The 21,227-nt window shown below is 34.8% G+C and overlaps 1 protein-coding gene across 3 annotated transcripts in view; it reads left to right on the forward strand.

Moving 5' to 3' along the window:
- LOC119601877 (mitochondrial import inner membrane translocase subunit Tim17-A) overlaps nt 1-21,227 on the forward strand; it is an 87,129-nt gene that overhangs the window by 5,311 nt on the left and 60,591 nt on the right. For all 3 annotated transcript variants that reach the window (XM_037953111.1, XM_037953113.1, XM_037953110.1), the window contains exon 3: nt 15,574-15,751. In XM_037953111.1, coding sequence (XP_037809039.1) covers nt 15,574-15,751 — 178 coding nt within the window. The remainder of the gene's footprint in view (nt 1-15,573; nt 15,752-21,227) is intronic.

The raw sequence follows: 21,227 nt of genomic DNA on the forward strand, positions 1-21,227 counted from the left end.
ACGTTTGCCATCGTAAAGGATCTCGTAATGCAAATCCCCGAGGCGATTCAGCACTACTCCTGGTAGCCATTTATTTACACGGCAGTTATTTGACAAAAAATAGACATTCTGCATTGGTTCGAAACAGCGGAAAGTAGAATTGAATTGCATATATTGTTTATCGATCATCCTCGTTGTCAAATCTTGAGGGATGAGTAGATCCAAACGAGTACGCAACATACGTCCGAAAAATAACAGTGCTGGAGGTTTGCCAGTTGTGGAATGGGGTGCAATTCTATATTGACGTAGAAAAATATTCAAATGTTTTTGAAGGTTATTCCTGTTTGAGCCCATTGCTTTAATTGCGCTTTTAACTGTCTGTACTGATCGCTCAGCCTGGCCATTGGTGGATGGGTGGTAGGGTGCTGTAAACTTGTGGTACTTGACACCCACATTGGTGAGAAACTCTTTGAATTCCGCTGATGCAAAGCACGTACCATTATCCGAAACCACTGTAGTTGGCACCCCGTAGCTCGCAAATAGTTCATCCAGGATATTAATTGTAGCGGCCGAAGTACTTGTAGAAGTTATTCTGACATCAATCCACTTACTGTACGCATCGGTGATTATCAAAAGCATAGTGCCCAAAAATGGTCCGGCATAATCCACATGAATGCGTTCCCATGGGCCCTTTGGATACTGCCAATGGTGCTCCCTGAACTTTGGTGGGTCGTTAGCAAATTTAGCACAGTCATCACACGTTCTCGCTACAGCCTCAATATCACCGTCAATGCCCGGCCAATACACAAAGGACCTTGCAATACCCTTCATTTTGACAATGCCCAAATGGCCGGAATGTAAATCTTGAAGTATCTTGGAACGAAGCTTGTCAGGTATAACCACCCTATGCTCGAAAGTCAAACAGTTACCAGCAATTCTGTAATTTATCTCAGGAGACTTTTACCCATATGCGTGGAGGGATTTACCGCTCTCCAGAATTCTAAAAATCTTCCCCAACCTATCATCCTTAAGTGTTTCCGCAGCAACTTTGTCAGCGTTCGTTGGTAGTTGATTAATTTGTCGTATTACGAATGAATCCAAATCATCATATTCTTCATACTCCATTATTTGTTTGACCATATTCACGTTAATAGCTCTAAAGCAATAATCCGCATTAGCGTTAGCCTTCGTTGTTTTAAACATAACATCAAAATCAAAATTTCCTAAGAAGTCGGCATAATTAGCCATACGGCTAATACACAAAACAGGAAGGGACTTATATGGATCCAAAATTTGAGTAAGTGGTTTGTGGTCTGTGATAAGAGTAAAATGACGAGCATATAAGTAGAGAAAGAACTTCCGTACGGCCCATACAATAGCAAGAGCCTCTTTATCAATCTGTGGGTATTTACGTTCAGTAGCCGTTAAAGTACGACTAGCATAAGCTATGGGTCTCTCCCGACCATCCGGCATGCGGTGAGATAACACGGCACCCAAACCAGTTTTGCTGGCATCCGTAGCAAGGAGTAGTGGTAATTCCGGTTTGTATGGCATTAATACTTGTGGTGAGATGAGTGCATTCTTAATGTCCCTGTACGACTGCTCACCCTCTTTTGTCCACTGGAACGGTTTTCTCAAAAGCATGTCATGAAGTGGTCTGCTACGCGTAGACAGATCGGCTATGAATGAACCATAGTATGTGGCTTTTCCCAAAAACAGCTGTAGTTCATCATGACTCGTAGGTTTAGGAGCATCTCTTACCGCTTCCACGTGCCTATCGGATTTATGGATTCCGTCAGTATCAATTCTGTGACCTAGAAATTCTACGGCAGTTGCAGCAAACACGCATTTAGAACGATTCAGCCTTAACCCTTTATCCATCAAACGCGTAAGAGTCGTTTTCAAACCCGATAACAAATTATCAAAATTGTCGGCATAAATTAATATGTCATCAAAAAAATTGCATACGTTTGGAATATCTTGCAAAACCGATTCCATCGTTCGTTGCCATATCGCTGGTATATTAGCAGCACCATATACAGCGCGGGTGGGTCGAATCAAGCCATGAGTGGGAGTGTTTAGTGTTAGGGCATGTGCTAACTCATCGTCAATCTGCAAGTGGGAATACGCATCGGTTATATCAAGATGACAGAAGAGTTTTGCTCCATTCATTTTATTAAAGAGATGTTCCGGTTTTGGAATTGGGTGTTCGTCTACAATAATTCTAGGATTGACAGTCGGTTTATAATTGCCAGTTATACGAATTCGACCATCCTTCTTTGAAACGACATGGGTCGTTGAAGCCCATTCCGAAAAGTCGACCCTTTTGTAAAAACCCGATTTTATTTTCCTATCAATCTCAAGAGCATACGCTTCCCTTAGAGCAAATGGTATCTCCCTGGCTTTGGCAAATACGGGTTCAGCATCCTGTTTTAAATGTAGTTTAATAGGTGGAAAATCTAACTTACCGGCAGTATCACTAAAAATTTCCTCAAATTCAGCTAGCACTTGTCCTAGTATCTGAGATTCGTGGGGCGATAAACTAGGAGAATCCATTTTGATTGCCTCAACCGGTTCTGATGTAGAAAACAATTTCACAAAATCAATCTCCCCAACAAATTGTGAAATCCACTCTCTGCCGAACAACGAATCAAAATTACCGTCAACAATGTACAAATTAAGCCTGCGGGTTGTAGCGCCCACTTTCACGTTCACCACTACACGTCCAATGCAATCAATTCTATGACCAGTATAACTCGTGAATTTTCTATCTGTTGTCAGTAACTTATACTTGCCAGTACACGATTTCAACGTTGCCATACTCATTATACCGCAAGGAGCACCCGTGTCCAATTCCATGTTCACTTTACCACCATTAATTTCCACTCCGATCAAATGTCTACTCGATTCCTTTTTTGTACCAACCTTATTTAACCGTTGAATCACATCACTGTCACCTTCTGTATGCTCCTCTGAGATTTGTGCAGTTTTCGATTTGCATACCTTTGCAATATGACCGGTTTTACCGCATAGATAACATCTGGCATTACGGAACTTACAAATAGTTCGGGCATGTTCTCCACCACACCCGTAACAATTAGAACGATCAGTTTTGGTACCCTTTACGTTTTCCTTGATAGGTGCATGAGCAGTATTGCACTTCGGTGTGTTCCTAATTCTTGTCGCATCGTAGCCTACCTTAAACGTTGACTCTAATAAAGGAACTGAGCCACCCGCCGCATTCTTCATTTCCATGGAAGACATATGTGATGCCTCCAGCCGTTGAGCTATTTCATAGGCGGCGTTAAAATTTTCCGGCTCCTTCGCAATTATCTGATCACAAGTATTACGCGACTCTAGGCCAAAGAGAAGTTGTTCGGTCAGCATTCTGTCCAAAAACTCCCCGTACTTGCAATGTGTGGCTGCTTGTCTAAGACGCAATACAAAGTTGGACAACGTTTCATCCTTTTCTTGAATGACCTGCCGAAACCTTATGCTTTCAGCATATTGATTCTTCTTCTTGTCGAAATGGTTTACCAATGTTGTACTGATTTCAACAAATGATAGACTTTCTGGTACCTTAGGGCTTATCAGCGTTTTAAGTGCATTGTTGAGCTCAGAACCCATATGTACTAAAATGTAGTCCCTGTATTCAGCTTCCGGGATTCGACTCAACTTAAATGCCCACTCGCAACGAGTAAAATAATCATCGACGGACGTAGCATCACTTGCCTTGTAAGCCGATATAGAGAGTGGTGTTGCTGTCCTTACTGTTGCATCTCGTTGCGAAATACTTGCCGCTGTCACCTGCGCAGTTTGTGTGGCAGACTGCCCTAACGCATTTGCAAATATTTCAGTAATAATCTTCAAATCGTCTGAATCCAGCGGCATCTTGCGCTATCCCACTTCTGACACCACTTTTATGTATTGAAACAACAATATCTTTATTGTTAATTAATGATCTTTAATATTCAACAAATTGTGTTGGTGACGTCGATGTAACTATATTTGGTCAAAATTTGAATAAAATGTTAACAGTAAAAGATGTTGAATACGTTCCAAATTTGTGTTTAAATTTATTATCTGTGAAGCAAATGACAAAAAATGGCAAGAATGTAATATTCAAAGAAAAAACTTGCAAAATTTTAGATGAAAATGGAAACTTAATTGCAAAAGCCAAAATGTTCAACGGTCTTTACCAAATTAAAACTAAAATATATACATATACAAAAAGAGAAATCGTTCTATGCTACAAATAACACTTGTAATTTAAAACGTTGGAATGGAAAAATGGACCATAATTGTGATGTTAGCCTTGGAAATAAAATGAAAAAACAAAGCAAGCTGAATAAAAAGAATGACTACAATTTCTATTATGTAGATCTATATAATGAAAATGTCAATTCAGGGGAGAGTAACAACCGGTTAGAATTGACAACTGAAATTAACTATGGTATTTCTCCAATAGAAGATAATATTGTTATCTTCTATTGGAGAAATACCAATGTCTGAAATCGCTGAAAATACAAATTCTGCATCTGAAGGTAATATATTCTCAATAGAAGATGCAAGTGAAAGTACTAATCATGAATCTGATGACAGTATATATGATGATTCAGTAGACTGGTTATCGCCTACAACAGTACCAAGCAAAGTCGTTTATAATGATTGGATACCAAATATGCATCAACAACCGGTTGCGGCAAAAGTACGCAGATCAGAACGTTTAAAAAGTAAAAAAAAGAAAAAATTAAATGACCTTTCCAGAAGTCAATCTACTTTATGACAATGAAGGTGTTAAACTATAGCTAATTACTAAAGTTTAAGCATAAGGATATTAAAGCCAAAGATATAAAAAGTTGGACTTGAGCAAAAAGATGAGCATGTATTTTCTGAAGCTGCCAAACACAACAATTTGAATTATTTGCCCTTAATTAAATTATTTTTTTTATGTTTGTTATGAAATGTAATATTTTTTTTGATTCTTTATGTAAAGAATGCATGAGAAAATTTGATATTATGAGTAAATTTGTCATTCAGGGAGAGTGTTGAGAAGAGAATGTAAATTATATAATATCCATAATTTACTCCTGCATTTGTATATAACTACTTATATTAATTGTTCTAAGTAGTTTTTGTATTTTAAATTATTTTTATAAATAATTTATTTTCTTCAGTCTGTTCAATAAATTTATCATAATAAAACAGACACAAAAAGATATTCATACTCAATATGAATTGGTCAAAACTAAAATAACTTCTTAATACATACTTTTAAATTTATTTTTAATAAAAACGGATAGGATAAGGATTTGGGGCTCTATAATTGGTCGAAAGAAGAAATTGAAAAAACTTAATGGCCTTAAGATATGAATAGTTAAAGTGAGTGACGTGACAGAAATATAAGTTGCTTCTTTCTTTTTTGAAAAAATTTGCGAGTTTCAGCTCGCTATTTGGTTAAAAGCTTTTTTATTGTAATTTGGAATATTTAATTTCATTTATTTTCATATTAAACCTAGCCTATTGGCCAAATTCGGTTACAATATTTATTAATATTTATATTTATTGATCGTTTTTCAACTTTCAGAATTAAAAAATTGTTTTCTGATTTTTTTGTACAAGCCGTTATGTTTGACATTAATTAACATTAATCTTTTAAAAATGCTTATATCACCCTAAAATTCAGCACAAATAATTATGTCATACAAAAAATTCATTCAACCTAATTTAAAAAAAATAGTCCATGATTAGGCATAATTTCTATAAAAAGCCCTCATTTGATAAACCCATTAACATAAATTCATAGTTTTGAACACTTCAACTAAAAAGTTATCGGGATATATCGTGTTTCAACGTGACGAACGTGACATTAAACGTCTATGAAAGGAAATCGATTCTTTTATATTTGCAAGCTTTGAGATAACCATGATTTAAAAATATAGAAGGTTGTTTCAATATAAATTTTTTTGACAAGAAACGAGATATTTGAAGTTTATTTTATTGTAAATATTTGTAAGAAACGTTGCCACATTTATAAAAAGGGCAAAATACTTTGAGAAATTGTGAAAAATATATGTGTAGTTTATTCTAAAAAAATTTATAAGCGGTTGTTAAAATTGTAAAACTTTTACAACGAGCATGATGCATACATCCCTATTTAACATTGATTACTGAAGATAAAAACTATAGAAATATATATAAATTGCAACTACCTTCTATTACTTATACCATGAAGATAACTATTATACCAAAAAAAATATTTTCCGATAAAAGTCCATTTTATTTGTTGATGCAATTATAACGGAGAAAAAAAAATAGATTCTACAAAACAAATATAAAAATCAAATCTGAAGAATACACCTAGGCCTCTATCGGGCCTGTTGTGCGCTCCTTAACCAGTGCCTCAGGTGGAAATCGAACCCACCACCACCGGTCTACCAGACTAGAACACTGTGTTTTATTTTTTTGGTATTTTGTTTGTTTTTTTTGCTGCCACCAATCATTTGTTGTTGACGATTCGTTGACAATGTCGCCAATAAGTCAACAAAATAGTCGACGAAAATCTCTTAAAAGCACATTACTCATTACCAAATAAAGCTATTGATACAAAATTTGGCACAAATATTAGTTTTGTATACAAAAATTCTATTTCAAGATTTTTTTAACGATCGGTTCATAACATGGGTTCGGTAGGTGCCATACAAGGTTCCCTTCAGAAAATCACTTTACTTATTACTAAATTACGATATACATATAAAATTTGACTGAAATATAGCTTTTATGTACAAACATTTTGCTTAAAGAATTCTTTACGATCGGTCTATATTTGGTCATATCTCCCATACTAGGTCCTGCCCCTAAAAGCGCTTTAACCGTATTTAACTAGTTGCATTATCAATTTGTGTAGAACAAAATTATATATATGTATTTTGAAAATACTTAAATCTTTCACATACATGCATACATGCAAATTACTGAATATTGCTAAGCGCTATAAAAATATAAAAGAAAATGGCGTTTATAATGTTCGATAAATTTTGGAATTGTAATAGATTTAAGCTGTTTAAATCCTGGGTTTCTTGTCGACAGGTGCTCCGGGTCCACTATGTTTTGTCTTTTCGACAGGTGCTCCGGGTCCACTCTCTCTCTCAACCTGATGATGTTTTGGATCCACTTTAATGGTTTGAGCTTTTAAACAGGTGGAGGTTTAGATCCAGTGGTGTTTGATGTTGATCTCGTCACATGTGCGGTGGTTTGCATGGTGTTGAGCTTTGAGCTTTCCAACTGATGACACTTTGGATCTGCATCTTTAGATCCATCTTACAAGCAGACGTGGCATTCTACTTTTTTTTCTCAAAAAATATTTTCCTTGTTATTTTCTTTTATAGTTTTCTTTAAATATTTTAAATTATAATTAAAACTATAAAAAAAGATGTTCACGTTTTTGTTTGTTTTACTCCATGCCACGTCTGCACCGCACGAAAAAGAAAAAAGGACCAGATATAAAATATCCATTTTTAATGTAAAAAAATTTCGAACATGTCAAAATTGATTTGTTGCCAAAATAGTTGACAGTGCGAATTTAATGCAAGGTTGCATTCGCTATTTTCTTATTATTTTCTTATTTTCTTTTCTACACAGTGGATAAATTCTTCGTTGTTTTGTTCTTCCATAAAAAGGCCAATTTTATTTTTTATAATTATTCTTTCTGATCCCAGATTAAATGTATAGGTAAAGCGAAAACCTTGAGCAAATACCAGTAGGAATCCGTTGTTACACGGATGGCTCTAAATTTTAGGGTTATATATTGAAGACCCAGAAACAGAAATATACAACCGTTTACCTAATCATAACACAAGCCTTCAGGCAGAAGTCCGAGCAATAACGAAATGTGTAAATTGGATTATAATAAATATGGGGCCGGAAGGCAATTAGGGCGATATCAAGTGATAGAATTAAATCTAAGACCGTATTGGATTGTAAGAAAGCTTTAACTGAATACTCTCCCAGAGGTAAGGTCTACATCATATCGGTTCCAGGCCACTCGGGAGTAGTCGGCAACTAAAGGGCGAATGTAATAGATTTAAAGGGAAGGGAGCTCGAGGTAGTTAACCTGTCAAACGCAAAAAATTTCTTCGCAACAGAAGCTGATTTAAAAATATGGGTGAGAAAATCCATAAGGCCATGGAATAATGAAACCAAAAAGATCCTATGGAGTGAACCTGATGAGAACAAGACGAGAAATCTCTTCAAAATGAGCAAGTCTGAAGTAAGTATGATGGTACGTATTCTGAGTGGACACACAGGATTACGAGCACATCTATATAAAATTGGCCGTGCGGATTCAACGAATGTAGAGCATGTGGAGAGGACAGTGAAACTCTGGAACACTTTCTTCTTCGAATGCTAGTATCTTGAAAGTGATGTTATTCCGCAAATAACATTCCTGACTAACACTGATTGTAAAATTCTTAGGAATTACGTCTAGGAAACTGAGTATCTGTTAGGGTGATCGATTATTCGACATTTTCCAAAAACCGGTTTTCGAATAGTTCGAATAGTTGACATTTAAAAAAAACCGGTTGATATTTTTCAAATTCAGAAAAAACCGGTTAACCGGTTTTTCATTATAAATAAAAAAAATATATTTTAATTTGAAAAACTTAATGTTTATGTTTAAATTTGATTAATAAAACATGGCCCGAAATGATTTTTAACAGTTTAAAAGATTATAACTTTAGATCTAGTCGTCTGATTTACATTATTTCTTTAATATAAAAAAATTAGGAAAAAAGTGGGACACTTCTGTTAAACATAAGGTACTATGTAATCCTAGCTTATTTTAAAAGCCCGGTTTAGGAAATTTGTATAGGCATTCCAACACTTCCATAAAATTTCAGCCGTAAATTAATTATTGTAATTGGAATATAATCTTAAGATTGATAAAATTTTATCAAACAGTTATCAATTTTACAAAAAAATTTTTTTTAATTAGTTAGGAAACTCAAAAAGTTTTAACCAAAGGAGCTGTAGAAAAATATGCGATAGTTCCTCGACTCGAATATTTTTAAAATTTAGACGGGCTGTATTATTATTTCCTTAAAAATTTCATTTAAATAATCTTTGAATACAAAGCAAATAAAAGTATTCGAAACCGGTTTTTGAAAAGTGAAAAAACCGGGTTGTTCGATATTTGAAAAATCAACATTAAGAAAAAACCAACACTGGTAAAGCAGAAAAAACCGGTTGAAAAATCGAGTCGATCACCCTAGTATCTGAACATTGAAAAATAATATACTCTGTGAACAAATTTTTTTCATGAAAAGGAGCGCACAACAGGCCAGATTAAAGTCTGCTCTATTTCCTATAAAATGTTCAGATGAATATTTAAGTTCATAGTGCAAAATTTGAAGAATTTAAATCTATTAGTTTCCCAGATAAATGAATTTTTGCATACACTTTAAATTTCAACATAAAAAGTAGCCTATAGTTCCTTCCAGACATTGTGAAAATTTCAGGAAAATTGGTCCAGTCCTTTAGCAGTCCAAATAAATATACACATACAAAAACACTTTCATTTTTATATATATAGAAGACTAGCTATACCCAGTGTGCTTTGCAACATTAAAATCAATGTATATAAAAAATACTCTACGATTTTGAAGATTCTAACTATAATACTTTTCCAGATATAATTTTTTTATATTTTGGGGATGCCACGCAAATTATTACAAGTTCGCCAATTTTTCCAAACGTTAATTTAGATTTTAATGTAATCTATGAAAAATTTTAATAATATAATAGTTTCGCAGATGTACGAAATTTTGTATTTATTTTATATGGGAGATGCCAAGGTCCCGTTGAAAGTCCGCCCATTATTCTCTAAATGTTTACATAAATGTCAAAGTTTTTCATGTAAAATTGTCTAACTCTAAAAATTTCTCAGATATATGAATTTTTTATTTAATTCATATGGAGGTTCCAATTTGCTAGTCCGCCAATTTATAACCCAAATGTTCACATTGATGTAAAAGGATTTTTGTTCTAATAGTTTCCCAGACATACGATTTTTTTGATTTATTTCATAAGGGAGGTTCCTGATAAATGTCCGGCCATTTTCCCCAAAATGTTTAATTTCTCCGTGCAAAATTTGAAGAACGAAAACTCCAATTTATTTATATGGATGTTAAAGTTGTTCTTGCAAACTTTGAGGATTTTAGCTTTAATAGTTTATCAAATACATATACGATTTTTTTCTTTAATTCATGTGTGGGGTTCCAAGCACCCGTGATAAAAGTCCGCCCTTTTTCCCCAAAATGTTCAGATGAATATTAAAGTTCTTCGTACAAAATTTTAAGAAGTTAGCTCTATTAGTTTCCCAGAAAAACGAATTTTTGTATATTTTATTCATATGGTAGGAGCAACGCCCCCCATTGGTAGTCCGCTAATTTATTAAACAAAATGTTTAAATGGATGCTAAAGTTCTTCGTGCAAAATTTTAAGGTTCTAACTCTAATAGTTTCCCAGATAAGCAAATTTTTGTATATAATTCATATGAGGGTGCCACGCCCTCTTTTTCCTTAAATAATCATATTGACACTAAAGTGGTTCCGACAAAATTTGAGGACTCTATGTTATATTTTCTCAGATATATTGATTTAAGATTTTCTTCATATGGAAGGTGCCACGCCCACTATAGCCATTCCCCCCATTTTATCCAAAAATATTGTTATGGATGTCAAAGTTGTCCATACAAAATTTGAGGTATGCGACTTTTAATACTTATTTTGAATGTGGGCGTGGCACGTCGCCCACTTGAAATTTTGAAGTTAAAAGTAACCTATAGTTCCTTCCAGACATACTGGAAGACACTTTGAAAACGTCAGAAAAATCGGTTCAGCCGATTAGCTGTCTATAAAGTCCAAACAAACAAACATACAAACACACATTAATTTTTATACCCACTATCGGGGATATATCTTTTTTGATAGTGATTTTGTCATTCCGTTTGTAACACATTGAAGTATTCTCTATAGATAAGGTTTGTTTGGTAATGGAAATGGGCAATATCGGTCCAAATGTTCGGATAGCCTCCATACAAGTATGCCCGAAAAACAGCTTTAACGGGCATATCTGTTTTAAAAATTCGAGTAAAGCAATGAAATTCGATAATAAGTTTCATATTTGGCTTCCCTACCAAATTCTATAAGGATCGATCCATAATTGGCCTTACCCCCTGTATAAGGCCCCCTTCGGAAAATCACAATAACGTCCATTACTGACTTAAAAATAAGAGTATAGCGATGAAATTCTACCAAATTTTATGTGGATCGGTCCATAATTGACCCTATCCCCATATAAGGTCCCCTCCAGATAATTACTTTAACGCCCATTACTGGCTTAAAAGTACGAGTGTATAGATGAAATTTTACATAAGTAAGTTTCTTACGAGCCAAAACCTAAGAAACTTTTATAAGAACTACCGAATTTAACTTCAAGTGTTTTGTTTTTATCCAATCACACTCCCCTATTTGTTGTTGTTGCTGAGGTTGACAGCCCTTGGCCGAATAATTTGGGTCATTTGGGCACGTAGAACCAGCTGTTTGGGAATGCTGCAGCAATTGGGGTATGGATAAACAAACCTTGTTAGCTACATATAAAACTTTTGGTCGGTCGGTGGTTAATTATGCTGCTCCAGCTTGGTCACCTTCGCTCAGTGATGCCCGGTGGAGAAGCATTCAAAGCTGCCAAAATGCCGTCCTAAGGACTGTAACGGCCTGCCTGGAAGGCATGTCAGGAAGGATCTTCGTATATACAAGGAGAACATACGCAGATATGTGCAGGATCCATTAGATCAGTCCTCATATATTGCAGCTTTGAACGGCATTCATAGATACGGCATCAATTCCGCGGTAGCAGGATACCGCATGATTGCCATACTTGGAGGTCACCCACCGCCCATAGCAGACTCAAAAGAAAATCTGCCGCGGAAAACAAGAGCATTTCTAGCGCAACTAATACCGGGATGGAGCAACAGGCTTAATGTCTACTGGTCACATATAGACCATGCCGTCTTCAACGAAGGTGCTGCATGTGGTGAAGGTCCTCATGACACCCACCACATATTCATCTGCTAAGCCTGATAAGCTTCAGAGAGTTTACCAACCGCAAGTTTAGGAATTTACCCCCCCCTTCTGACGTGCGCTCCGCTGAAAGGGAGTTCCGGGAAATCGTCCTTGCTGCCGCTGCTCGTACAATACCTGCTGGTAGAATCCCGCTTATAAGACCAAATTTCCCAGCAACAGCGGCGGAACTAGCAGATGAGCGAGACGAAATCCGAAGAACCAACCCCAGCGATCCCAGAACTCAACAGCTCAACCGGGAGATCAGCAAGTTGGTTAACGACTACAAGCGGGAAAAGTGGGTAAATCACCTAAAAACCTGTAACTTAACCTCCGGAGCCAGCAAACTATGGTCTACTGTCAGATCTCTGTCGAATCCAGCCAAACATGAGGATAGGGTCGCGATATCCTTCAATGAAAATACCATATCCGACCCCAAGCGCTGCTCGAACTACTTTGCACGTCAATTTATAGAGCACCCCGACAGAGACAAGGCGAAAAGAAGCATCGTAAGGAAGGTACACGATCTTCGAGTCAGTGACAGACCATATGTTTTTACTACGAGCGAGGTTACGAAGGTCATCAGAGATGCTAAGTCATCGAAAGCTATTGGCCCAGACGGTATATCCATGTTGATGCTGAAAAATTTGGATGAACCGGGAGTTGAGTACCTTACAAAAGTCCTCAATTTGTCGATGTCAACCCTTATAATACCCGAGGTCTGGAAATTGGGCAGGGTTGTTCCCTTGCTGAAGCCAGGGAAAATTGCAAACCAGGGAGAATCTTACAGGCCTATCTCCCTCCTGTCACCAATTGCCAAGACGCTTGAGGCACTACTCCTCCCGGAATTACAACAACACCTACATCCTGCAGATCATCAACATGGATTCCGCCTAAAGCACAGTACAACAACAGCTTTAACCGCCATCACCACACAAGTTTGCCGCGGCCTTAATCAGGCTCGACCATGTCAACGAACGGTCCTCGTGGCACTCGACCTATCAAAAGCGTTTGATACGGTCAATCACGCCATTCTCTTCAGAGACATTTTAACATCTGGTCTCTCTGACAACACCAAGAGATGGCTAGTGAACTACATGTGTGGTCGACAGTCATTTGTGGAGTTTAGGAACCAGAGATCTAAATCTCGTAGAATTAAACAGGGAGTACCCCAAGGTGGAGTTCTTTCGCCGATCCTGTTTAATTTCTACATGTCTAAATTCCCAACACCCCCGGACGGCGTCCAAATAATATCTTACGCCGATGACTGCTCGATATTGGCCACGGGCAATAGTATTGATGACCTTTGCGGCTTAAAAAAAAACAGTTACCTATGTGATCTTTCCAGCTTCTTCCATTTAAGGAATTTAAAAATATCGCCTACGAAATCCTCAGCAACTCTCTTCACCACCTGGACTAAGGAAGTAGGGCTAGAACTGGATGTGACAGTCGATGGCGAAAAAATTCAGACGGTAAATCACCCCAAAATACTTGGTGTCACATTCGATAGCCTCCTTATGTCCTCAGCGCACACCACTGCAATCTGCAACAAGATGCGAAGTAGAAACAAGGTACTCAAGTCTCTAGCCGTCAGCACTTGGGGAATGGATAAAGAAACCTTGTTGACTACCTATCAAACGATTGGCCGGTCAGTGGTAAACTACGCAGCGCCAGTGTGGACACCTAGAGTTAGCAACACGCAATGGAAGAAGCTTTAAAGCTGTCAAAACGCAGCCCTAAGAACGGTGACAGGCTGCATTCAAATGACATGCGAAGAACATCTGCATGACGAAACGAAGATGCTTTCAGTTAAGGAACATAACATCATGTTGTCAAAGCAGTTCCTACTGGGATGTCATCGGAGGGGCCACCCTAACCACCATTTAACGGAGTTAGAACCCCCCCGAGGCATGTCAGGAAAGATCTTCGTATGTATGAGAGTGACATCCAAGAACACCTGGATGATATAGAGGACGAAAGCTCATACAGGACAGCTTTGAATACTATCCATCAACAGGCGGTGGAAGACTCCATCAATTCCCACCGCGATAGTATAATACTGGGAGGTCGTCCCCCACCCGTTGCAAACGAGGAACGAAACCTACCACGTCGTACTAGAGTGGTATTGGCACAACTTAGATCCGGATGGTGTACCCGTTTAAACTCGTACTGGTCGGGAATAAACGACACCATTCAAGATCTTTGTCCTGCGTGTGGAACAGGCCCACACAATGTTCAACACCTTTTTAACTGCAGGGCAAATCCAACTCAGTTGGAACCTGAATCCCTTTGGACTCAGCCGTTGGATGCGGCTCGTCTACTGGGTTTAGATCTAACGGAGTTGGATAACCAGAGCGAAGAAGAAGAAGAGTAGGGAATAATGTTTAAATATATATACATACGTGTAATTTCAGGTGTCGCTGCTACAACAACAACAACAACACTTTGTCCAATGGTTTTATGGACACATCCAATTGAAGTATCCCAATTTTTATGGCTGGACATTGATGTAGAACCCCCCAACTAGATTATTGTATAGTTTTAGATGTTACAATAACAACAAAACTCTCATAATAGAGTTTCGACAAATATTAGGTTAAGCAACCCTGTAGGATTTTGTGAGTTAACTAAAAATCAAGTTAACTTTTTGATAACTTCTAATGACTAGCTTGAAAGTAACTCAAAAATGATCGAGGAAATGAACAAACATTTCAATAAAATTTTAAATAAAAAATAAAATAGAAACTCGTATCAAATTTGTCAAACAATTTGTATTGAAAAAATGAAATTATGAAAATGAAAATTTGTTTCAGCAATGAAAAATGAATTTATTATTATTAAATTAACATTTTCAGGATAATGGATTAGATAATGGTGTATATAGGAAGGAAATGTTGCTGCATATTGAACGCATTTATAATCACTAACAATTTGTTAAAAATAGTATAAAAATATAAGAAAATTGCACAGGTAACTCACAGCTGATCTTTTATTTATGCACTAGAAGCTAACTCATCTTGAGGTAACTTCTGGTTAACTGAAACTGATGTATAGTGAGTGAATACTGACACGTTCCTATGACATCACATTGAAAAACTGAATAGTATTTTATAAGCAAAATGGTTAGCTTTTGAGTCACCACTGACTCATTTGTGGTTAACCATAAGTTAGTTTTAAGTTAACTCAAAATCCTACTGGGAAAGAGCGATGTTTTCATATAAATGTGCAAATCGGGGCTACATTGTTTTGAATGCATGTATTTACATTATAGCCACCTACAAGTTTCTTCGGATTTTCTTAGGCACTTGACAGACTTATCTTATGCATATTATAGTTGGCTAGATCGTCTTAGAGTCATGAAAGTGTTAACAACAAAGATTTTTAAGCTAAAGTTTATTAATATAATACAATATGTGTGTTTTAATTTTCTTTATTAAAATATCCCTTTCTAATTATTTATATTTTCTTACAGATTGGAAGTTTGACAGCTATTAAAATAAGATCTCCTGTAATTGCTGGCAATTTCGCTGTATGGGGTGGCATGTTTAGTACCATTGACTGTACACTTGTACATTTTCGTAAAAAGGAAGATCCGTGGAATTCAATTATAAGTGGGTTTGCGACAGGCGGTATTCTTGCAGCAAGAAATGGTAAGAATATAGAAAAATTTGTATAAAAAAATATTTATGAAAAACGCAAAATGTATATTAAAGGGGTGGAAATTGATTTTTAATTTTTTCTTGGTAGTTTTAAGCATTAAGCTATGTTCACAATTATAGAGTACTCATTCCACTTTGGAATGAATTAAAAGGACATAGTCAAATTTAAAATACTATTGCTGATAAAAAGAAACAGAAATACAATTTGCTGGAGTACTCTATCATTGTGAAAGTAGCTTTATATAAAAAAGGAGGTGGTCACAACTCTCAAAAATTTTTGAAGTTTGTCGGTATTATTTGTAGTTGTATTTTGTAAATGATATTATTGTTATATAATGTTTATTTATAAGTACGAATATTCTTGGCCCATGTGATTTTAAGAAATATCTGTTGAAAACACGATAGACCCCAAAAGTCTAACTCTTCACTTTTGATAAGATTTATTTGGTGTTAAAAATAGGAAATATGCACATATCGACTGGCATAATCCAAAAAAGTCGTTCGAGAAAAATGTCTTTGAATGTTAAATGATATTTTACTACTTTTAAAATAACTTTAAATCAGAGTATGAAAACAAACGAAACGTTTCTAAAATGTACAAAACTTTTCAAAATTTTTAAATCGTTTTGTACATGAGCAAAACTGAAACAAATACTTTTCAAGTGAGAAAGAGCGAAAACAAAACAATTGGCTTTTCGCTCATCTACTTGCTTTTGTTAGTACATTTGAGAACAAAACAAATGCAGAAACGTATTTTATGAAAGAATCATAAAGTTTGTGTGTGGATTTCATTTAATTTGTACGGTTTTTATTTTGTTTTTGTTTTTATTACTACTGTATTACAAATAGGCATCTACAAAAACTTAAACCTACAAATCTGCTTTTAATTTTACTCAAAATTGTTTTTGTAATGAGCAAAACCATCAGGAAACTTTTGTGAAAATGTTTCGCTCAAAACAGTTTTGCTCCTATTGTTTTGTTTTCTAGCTGCGCACAGTGGGGCAGAATGGAAATTTTTTGGAAATAAATCTGGCATTTCTAAACGGCTGATCCGATCGGGATAAAATTTGGCGTGAGCGTAGCCAAGGAGTATTCGAGTTTAAGTTTTGAAGATGAACCCTGCAGATGCCCCAGGGACGGCGCTGTGGCGGCTCAAAGTAGGGTACCTACGACATGTAAAATTTTTAAATTCGTGCCATTTTTTTGTTTTTCACCCAAATACAAAGATTTTTATATTTTGTGAAAGCGCTCGACGAGATCTTGAAAAAACATGCTTGGACATACTACTTATCTCTTATAATATCCGAGTTATAGGCATTTAAAAATTTAGTGATACAAAATTTACCATACCTTGGTCCGCCTTTTTTTGAATACCGGGCGTAATTTTGGACCAAATGGACTCAATTTTTTCTTGTTAGTTAGACAACAAAATTTCCAATAATATACAAAAAATTTCAGATCAATATCGTTTACAGATCCAAAAATATACGTTTTTTAATTTAAAAATTCAAAAAATTTTAGATTTTTGGCGTTTTTTTGCCAAAAATGTGTCTTAACTCTTTTATTAATAAAATAAATTTTTTATTAAGAACATATAACAATTTTATAGTTTTCTAAAAGGTATCTTTACGCAGAACGCTTTGGCGTAAAAAACTAGTCCTATTTTTTGAAAATGTTGCCACTGCGTCCTTCCGAATATGACCTATTTTTTATCAAAACTTCAACTTTGGGCGACATGTTCTAAAATCCCAAAGCTGGGATCAGAAAACTGAAAGCAGTTTTGGAAACCTCAATATGTTTTCTATTTACTCCAAAAGTATTTTCCCAGCCCTGAAAGAAATGTGGACCCTATGGGCAAAAAAATAAAAAATCCCATTTTTGGGATTTTCATTCCTATTTTTGGGAATTGCGGGATGCCCTTTGACCTTTTCAATTTTTTTTTGTATATTCTTATTTGAAATGACAAATTTAACAAGCGTTGAAAATTTCATTGAGTTTTGTTCATAAATAAAGATTTTGTCATATATTACATATTAGTTTAATTTCTAAAACTATGATTTATATCAAAATTTTAATAGGATCGCAGATAGCTACAACAATTTAGTCCATATTTATCCCTTAATATAATTTTTTAGTTAGATATGGAAATTCTCGACCCTTTACAAAAAATTTCAAGCCAATATCTCAATTACATTCAAAAATATGTTCATTTAAACCTGTGTCCTTTAATTTCATCTTTTTCATATTTTAGTATTAAGTATGACAGAACATTTGGTGTTGAATAAAATATTTGGACAATTTTTAAAAATTATTTAGTTAATTATTTTATTATAATATTGTATATTAAATAAAAAAAATTATAATTTTATTATGAGCCACGCACAACAACACCTAAATCGCCCCACACAAATTACCTTTCCCGCCCACAGAAATATAAAACACAATTTAATACAATATCATCAGTTAGTATAATAGCTTTTTTTATTTGAACTGTTTATCTTAAACATAATACAATTAATTCTTACAACCTACTTATATAGTTAATTCCTAACACTACTTATTTTCTATAAAATAATCTGTCATATCGGTATACATATCCAGAAGGTAATATAAGTCCTTTAAATCTTCCTTGTTTTGAGATGATAGAGTTTCATAACAAATCCATCTTTTTCGCATAGTTGAAAGAACAGGATCAGAAGATAGAAGTAAACTATTAAAAATATCTTCATTCTGTGATTGCCTGGAGCATTTTCTTGAGCTGAATAGTTGAACATGCTTAAAATCTCGATTCCTCGCTTCCTGGGCTTCTTCTGTTAACTCTCCAAGTGGAAGAATATTCGATTCAATTATTATTTGACCATGACACAATACTTTGTGTACTGTTGGTGTTAGTTCCCTCCATGGATACAGAGATACAAGTAATTTAGAAATTTCAGATGTGTATTCCCCAAATTGATTTTCATTAATTTTATGTTTACTATTCAGTGCCATTAAAATAGTTTTAACTCTTCGAAGCAACTCCTTGTCGATTCCAGTTATTTTTGAAGTAATTTCAAAATCACGAAAAAACCTTCTCGACGTATTACCGTCATTTGTACTACCGCAACTTGAAAGTGGTTTGTCGATGTTTAATCCCATCTGAACTTTAAATTCTTCTTGGATTCTGCTTTTTTCCGCAGCTCTCAGTTCTTTCAATTCTTCATTATTTTTTGTTGATTTAGTAGGATAGTTTGTTTTTTTTTTTCCTGGATCGCCTTGTATGATGGTAATATATTGTGTCCTTTTTCATGCAGAGCTTTTCTTAATATTTGGTACTTATTTCGACTGAGACCCAGTTCCAACATAAGCGCTATTGCTTCCTCTTCAGTAAAATTTGATTATGATGTTGGAGTTGGTATACTTTCCACAATTCGCTTAAGTCGTTTTGGTGATGCATTAGAAAGAATAGTTGCAATATGTACGACATCCATATGTTGGTTTTCCTTTTTCAGCATTTCGTTAAATGTATCAGCAATTTCCTCATTTGAGATTGAAAAAAGAGAGATTTCCGTAGTAGTTTCCATCCAACTACAAAATTTTAATCGAAATTTCTTTTGATTTCCATCCACAGACTTACTTTTTACATCAAAAAGTTTTAAAAAGTTTTCAATTTTTGATATGCCTGTTTTGTCTACTTTTCTACTATATGTAGTTTTTATATAATTTGAAATGTCTTCAATTCTTTCTGGCCCTTTTGAAGATATACTCCATAAAACGGAACACAACTCTTCGTACTTTAATGTAATCTTCATTGTAGACTTATTAAATATGGTACTTAAAATCTGAGAAGTTTACTTATATACCAATTCTTGTCATTTCCGATACAGGTATTCCAAAGTAAAAAATTACGAATTGTCTACCTATTAACATTTACTATAACCTGTAATTCAGTCATTGATATTTCTTATTAGTGAATGAATCGAAATTATCATTACCTGTACATTTTTACCTACATGATCATAAACGAAACAGAACGAAATGATCTGTCGAAAAAATTTAGGTAAAAAATAGTTATAAATTTTTGAAAATTTAAGCATAATAGGACCTTTCAATTATAAGGATAAGCAAACAAATAGAAAATAGGTAAATATAAGATTTAAATATGTGCTGTCATACTTAATACTAAAATATGAAAAAGATGAAATTAAAGGACACAGGTTTAAATGAACATATTTTTGAATGTAATTGAGATATTGGCTTGAAATTTTTTGTAAAGGGTCGAGAATTTCCATATCTAACTAAAAAATTATATTAAGGGATAAATATGGACTAAATTGTTGTAGCTATCTGCGATCCTATTAAAATGTTGATATAAATCATAGTTTTAGAAATTAAACAAATATGTAATATATGACAAAATCTTTATTTATGAACAAAACTCAATGAAATTTTCAACGCTTGTTAAATTTGTCATTTCAAATAAGAAAATGCAAAAAAAAAAATTGAAAAGGTCAAAGGGCATCCCGCAATTCCCAAAAATAGGAATGAAAATCCCAAAAATGGGATTTTTTACTTTTTTGCCCATAGGGTCCACATTTCTTTCAGGGCTGGGAAAATACTTTTGGAGTAAATAGAAAACATATTGAGGTTTCCAAAACTGCTTTCAGTTTTCTGATCCCAGCTTTGGGATTTTAGAACATGTCGCCCAAAGTTGAAGTTTTGATAAAAAATAGGTCATATTCGGAAGGACGCAGTGGCAACATTTTCAAAAAATAGGACAAGTTTTTTACGCCAAAGCGTTCTGCGTAAAGATACCTTTTAGAAAACTATAAAATTGTTATATGTTCTTAATAAAAAATTTATTTTATTAATAAAAGAGTTAAGACACATTTTTGGCAAAAAAACGCCAAAAATCTAAAATTTTTTGAATTTTTAAATTAAAAAACGTATATTTTTGGATCTGTAAACGATATTGATCTGAAATTTTTTGTATATTATTGGAAATTTTGTTGTCTAACTAACAAGAAAAAATTGAGTCCATTTGGTCCAAAATTACGCCCGGTATTCAAAAAAAGGTGGACCAAGGTATGGTAAATTTTGTATCACTAAATTTTTAAATGCCTATAACTCGGATATTATAAGAGATAAGTAGTATGTCCAAGCATGTTTTTTCAAGATCTCGTCGAGCGCTTTCACAAAATATAAAAATCTTTGTATTTGGGTGAAAAACAAAAAAATGGCACGAGTTTAAAAATTTTACATGTCGTAGGTACCCTACTTTGAGCCGCCACAGCGCCGTCCCTGGGGCATCTGCAGGGTTCATCTTCAAAACTTAAACTCGAATACTCCTTGGCTACGCTCACGCCAAATTTTATCCCGATCGGATCAGCCGTTTAGAAATGCCAGATTTATTTCCAAAAAATTTCCATTCTGCCCCACTGTGCTGCGTACATTTGAGTTCAAGTTGTGATACAACGGTTGTCAGAAT

This window comes from Lucilia sericata, unplaced genomic scaffold (genome assembly GCF_015586225.1).
Source record: "Lucilia sericata isolate MDLA Ls3-8-SP2 unplaced genomic scaffold, ASM1558622v1 Contig000195F_arrow, whole genome shotgun sequence".
Lineage (NCBI taxonomy): Eukaryota > Metazoa > Arthropoda > Insecta > Diptera > Calliphoridae > Lucilia > Lucilia sericata.